Source organism: Sinocyclocheilus anshuiensis, unplaced genomic scaffold (assembly GCF_001515605.1).
Source record: "Sinocyclocheilus anshuiensis isolate Anshui unplaced genomic scaffold, SAMN03320099.WGS_v1.1 scaffold1746, whole genome shotgun sequence".
NCBI lineage: Eukaryota > Metazoa > Chordata > Actinopteri > Cypriniformes > Cyprinidae > Sinocyclocheilus > Sinocyclocheilus anshuiensis.
In genome coordinates this window covers 309,204-314,472 of record NW_015545562.1, presented here as the reverse complement: position 1 = coordinate 314,472, position 5,269 = coordinate 309,204, and the positions used below count along the sequence as shown (strand labels likewise).

Sequence of the window (5,269 nt, the reverse complement as noted above, 5' to 3'; positions counted from 1 at the left end):
GATTCGATTCGATTCACGATTATTATAATTTTTTTTAACAAAATTAGATTTAAGACAAATTATAAATTAAATGTTTCCTTTTATTATTGCTTGGGCAAAATGCTCCACGTTTCTTTGTGAAATTTAAATATAACACTATAATAATATACTAATATAGCACTTGCATATTACTGCTCTTTTGTTGGTTTTGATTGCTTCTATTGTCCTCATTTGTAAATCGTTTTGGATAAAAGCGTTTGCTAAATAACAAAATTTAAATATAATGGAAATGTAAATAACGAAACTAAATAGAAATTTTAAAACAAGCCCCAAATCAAATAAATAAGTAACACAAATAAAATAAATATCTTCATATAAACAAAATAAGGCTTTGTCTGTGCTCTTTCCTTTTAAAATTAGAGGCAACCACTGCATTTTAATCATGATCCAAACAAAGATGCTGCATACATGCAACATGAGCAGTTTTTAATCTAAATTAGACTGTATAATTTCAAAATTTGAAGCAAAAACAGAATGGTCTGACTTTACTTTTGTTAAACTATACTAAATAAAACATCTGAACTAAACAGCAGACGAGCTGAATGAGACGCAGATTCACTCTCTGCCAGCAGGTGGCGCTTAAAGCGTTTCCTTGGTTTCCACTGTAAACAAAGCAGCGCTGCACTTATGAACTTTAATATGCATTCTACAGAGGCAAGATGAAAAGAAAAAATACCATCTAAACTTTTCTAAAGACAGTAAGTTCCCCTCAGACATACATTCATATAAACTCCTAAACCTAATTGAATCGTGATTTGTTTAGCATCTCAACCGATTTGAATTGTCACATATTTGAATCGATTTTCAACCGGCTCGCGGTTAATCGTTACATCCCTAGTAATTACTCACCCTCATATCATTCTAAACCCGTAAGACCTCTGCTCATCTTCGGAACACAAATTAAGATATTTTTGATGAATTCTAAGAGCTCTATATAATGCAACGTTGTTTTCGTTCAAATCAAAGTGTAAACAACATAGAAAACGTATCTGTGTGGTGCAGCTGACACAGAACAGCATACGCCGTTTGCGTTCAGTGGATATTCTCCAAAATGGCACCAGGGTGACGCAGAGGAGACGAATTGTTGAATAAAGTCGTTATTTTTGTTTTCTTTGCGTACAAAAAGTATTCTCATAGCTTCGTAAAATTACAGTTTGAACCCCTGATGTCACATGGATTATTTTACCGATCTCCTTGCCACGTTTCTGGACCTTGATCGTGGTAATTACATTGCTGTCTATGGGAGGGTCAGAGAGCTCTCAGAATTCATCAAAAATATCTTAATTTGTTTTCCGAAGATGAACAAATGTCTTACGGGTTTAGAACGACATGAGGGTGAGTAATTAATGACAGAATTTTCATTTTTGGGTGAACTATCCCTTTAAGCATCACAACTGTTTTCAACATTGATAATAATAAGAAATTATTCTTGAGCACCAAATCACCATACTTGACTGCTGAAAACTCAGTTTTGCCATCACAGGAATAAAAATATATTAAAAAACAGTTATTTTAAATTGTAATAATATTTCACAATATTACGGTTTTACTGCATTTTTGATCAAATGAAAGCAATCTTGATGGGAATAAGAGACTTTCAAAAACATTCTTGCCAACCCCAAACTTCTGAACGTATAAATTAAGTAATAATGGCCCATACTGAATAAATATTTGGTGTACATTTGAAGAAATAGTTCACCCAAAAAATGTAAGTTTGAAATGAAAAATTTCATTATTTACTTTCATGTTTCTCCAAATCCGTATGCATTTCTTTCTTCTGTGCAACCCGAAAAGGAGAAATTGTAAAGATATGTACAGGTTGTTTTTTTTTTCAGCACAAGGTTTTCCAATTTAAAGTGTAAAGAAGCATTATAGCAAAATTAAAATTGAATACTGTATTCCAAGTTTTCTGAATTCATAAAAGCTTAGTGTGAGCAACAGACTGAACAGTCTGATTGAACAAATTATTCAGATTAGTAAGATCAGGCTCATAAGAACGATTCATTCATGAATGGACATCGCTACCTCTGACATGAACTTTCATACAGGAGAGCTAGCGCAGATGTCAAGATTTTTAGTTCCAGCTTAAATTTTCATCTGTTCCTCACACAGATGTATTGTATGACTGTAGAAAACCTGGCATGCAGCGCACAACTTGCATGGATCACTTTTATGATAACTTTTATTGTGCTTTTGTGTTTGTGAATTCAAACTTCAAATTCAAATACATACGTGGTCAGAATTGTTGGTACCCTTGGTAAATATGATCAAAGAAGGCTGTGAAAATACATCTGCATTGTTAATCCTTTTGATCTTTTATTTTTTAAAAATCACAAAAATCTAACCTTTCATTGGAGAATAAGAATTTAAAATGGGGGGAAGTATCATTATGAAATAAATGTTTTTCTCTAGCACACATTGGACCCAATTACTGGTACCCCTAGAAATTCTTATGAGTAAAATATATCTGAAATATATTTTAAATAAAATTTATGTTCTTTTTAAATAAAAGATCAAAAGGATTAACAATGCAGATTTATTTTCATAGCCTTCTTTGATCATATTTACCAAGGGTACCAACAATTCTGACCATGTGTGTATCAGTTATTTTAACAATGTTTATACAGTCTACTTTGCACATGACACATGACTTTTTTTTTATCAAAATTTTGTAAAGCTTGTTGTGGTGGTACTCATACAGAAGTGTGTGTTCACAGATAACAGAGATGGAGCGTCTAGCCCCACATCCCCTCACCAAGGCAATGGAGTCATGGCCCAACCGAAGAAGATCAAGGGCATCGGCTTTGGTGACATATTCAGAGAGGGCTCTGTAAAACTCAGAGTCTCTCAAAGATTACCATCTGACAATGAGGAAAAGAAAGAAAAAGTAAGTGTAGTTCTGCACGTGACAATGTCTTATTTGCCTTCCTTAAAGTCTTTCCTTTTTTTGTAGGGTGCCACAAGTTTGTTAAAATTTCCAAAGGGCGCCGCGACTAAAAAAAGGTTGGGAAACACTGCTCTATACTGCAGGACTAGTACCAATCCCAGAAAATGCAGTATACACTTCACGGTAAACAGAAATCTTTCAGTATTGTAGATGTCACAATCAAAAATAATGTGTGGCTGTAGTTATATATGCAAGATATTCTGGTATTTATGAAGTAGGAACTACCACAAACCAATGTAGCACATAGTAGTGCCTTATTATATAAAATTATAAAATTATATCATTGCCTTGACATGTATGAAAATCAGTGCTGCCCATAGCCAAGAGCAATGGAGCGTTGAATGGTAATTACATGTCTAACTGCTCTACAAGTTTTGCCAGTGATTGCTTGATTGCTCAAGACTTTACCGTATAGGCAGACAGTCTCAAGATGAGACCTTCCTTTTTAGGAAATATGTCTTTCTATTTTTGGACTTCATTATTTAGGGTGGCTGTTTTTGAAGCATTCTGGTATGGACTGCTTCTCTTGTTATCGTTTTTTTCTCTGCACAGCTGGAAGGCATTGCACATTTTAGTTGCTAGACGTGTGCATTGTGTTAACGTTTCTAGAAGCTACAACTTTTTGTTTGCTCTTAGTTTTATAGGCAGCTGTTTGCAACTTCAGTTTCATTCTTAAAGACAGCTTCAAATCAAGATGAACCCTTTTACAACCATAATAAATTCCCCTGGTTGTGCGTGATTCATCAGTGCGCATTACTCTACTGAAAGAAATGTCTCATCAGAACATAATAGTTTGCTTTGAAATTTTTGGTGATGTAACCCATACTCCGTTGGTAAGGAATCTAAGGATATAATACTATATAAATCAATGATATTCGAACTGGGTTACAATTTGAGGCAACATTTTTCTTTTACACAATGAAACACTAAGAATTAAATTTTTCATCGTACATATGAAAAGTTTGTATATTTCTAGGTTGACTGTTGTCGTTAGCTTGCTCAATGGTTTTTCTGCTTTGCAATGATATTTAATGTGAAAAGAGCTATATACAATATATATATACATATATATATAAAATATCTCTCTAGTATTCTGATGTTGGTCAGAAAAAATGTTTTGTAGAAAAACAAAATACAAAGTATTTCCAGATAATGTTTATTAATATGTTCAATTATTTAGTAATATTTATTGCTTACTTTTGTGCATGCATTTTTGCTTTGTGTATACAACGTTTTCTTCATAATATCATGCTTTTTAAAAAAAATTCTGCACACACACACACACACACACACACACACACACACACGTGTAAATGAATGAATGAATAAATTTGTCTTTATATTTGGGGGTTCTTTTTCATTAAAACGTTTGGAAACCCCTAATATAGATATTATTAATAACAATAATTTCATAGCACATGATTAGTGGAGATGTAGCTTGGTTAAAATCATCCCCATCCTACATTTCTCCCTTAATTTTCTGTTTCACTTAGTAGTACACTACCATTCAAAAAATATGGGATCGTTAGCATTTTTAAATGTTTTAAAAGAACTCCCTTTCACTCACCTAGGCTGCATTGATTTGCTCAAAAATACAGTAAAAGCGGTAAAATTGTGAAATGTTATTGCAGTTTTTTTAAAATGTCATTTATTTCAGCAGCCAATACTACAGTCTTCAGTATCACATGATCCTTTAGAAAGCATTCTTATATGCTGATTTGGTGTTCAAGACGCATTCCTTTTTATGATCAATATTGAAAACAGTCAAAGGAGCAGCATCTATTTAAAATGGAAATCTTTTGTGATATTATAAATCTTTACTGTCAGTTTTGGTTATTTTAATGCATGCTTGTTGAATAAAAGATAAAAACTGATCCCAAACTTTTAAATGTTAGTGTACATCATGTTATAGTTGTTAAATTTGCCACAAATGACCTTCCATGTTATGCTTTAAGTCATTTAGCTCTGTTTACAATATTAATGCATTTAACCAATACTTCCTTTCTCCCTTTTTGTCACATTTTGCATCCCATTATGTCATTCAGTTCAGTTGAATCATCCACTACGTCTCTTATCAAGAGCTCAAAGTTCATTTATAACGTCATCATGTGATGTCAGATGATTTACTAAATAGTTATAGATTATTAGTCTGTTTTGGATAAAAAAAAAAAAAAAAGTCTAAATGACCCCAAACTTTTTAACCTGAAAAACAGTCTAAGAAAAAGTATGAATGTACAAAAAAAAAACACAAAGCCTACAGGAGACTCATTTTAAAAGTCCAAC

General features: G+C 32.7%; 1 protein-coding gene across 3 annotated transcripts in view; it reads left to right on the top strand.

Annotated features, from left to right (window-relative positions):
* The window catches only part of LOC107698347 (CD2-associated protein-like), a 64,281-nt gene that overhangs the window by 29,237 nt on the left and 29,775 nt on the right, over nt 1-5,269 (top strand). For all 3 annotated transcript variants that reach the window (XM_016499304.1, XM_016499305.1, XM_016499303.1), the window contains exon 6: nt 2,757-2,926. In XM_016499304.1, coding sequence (XP_016354790.1) covers nt 2,757-2,926 — 170 coding nt within the window. The remainder of the gene's footprint in view (nt 1-2,756; nt 2,927-5,269) is intronic.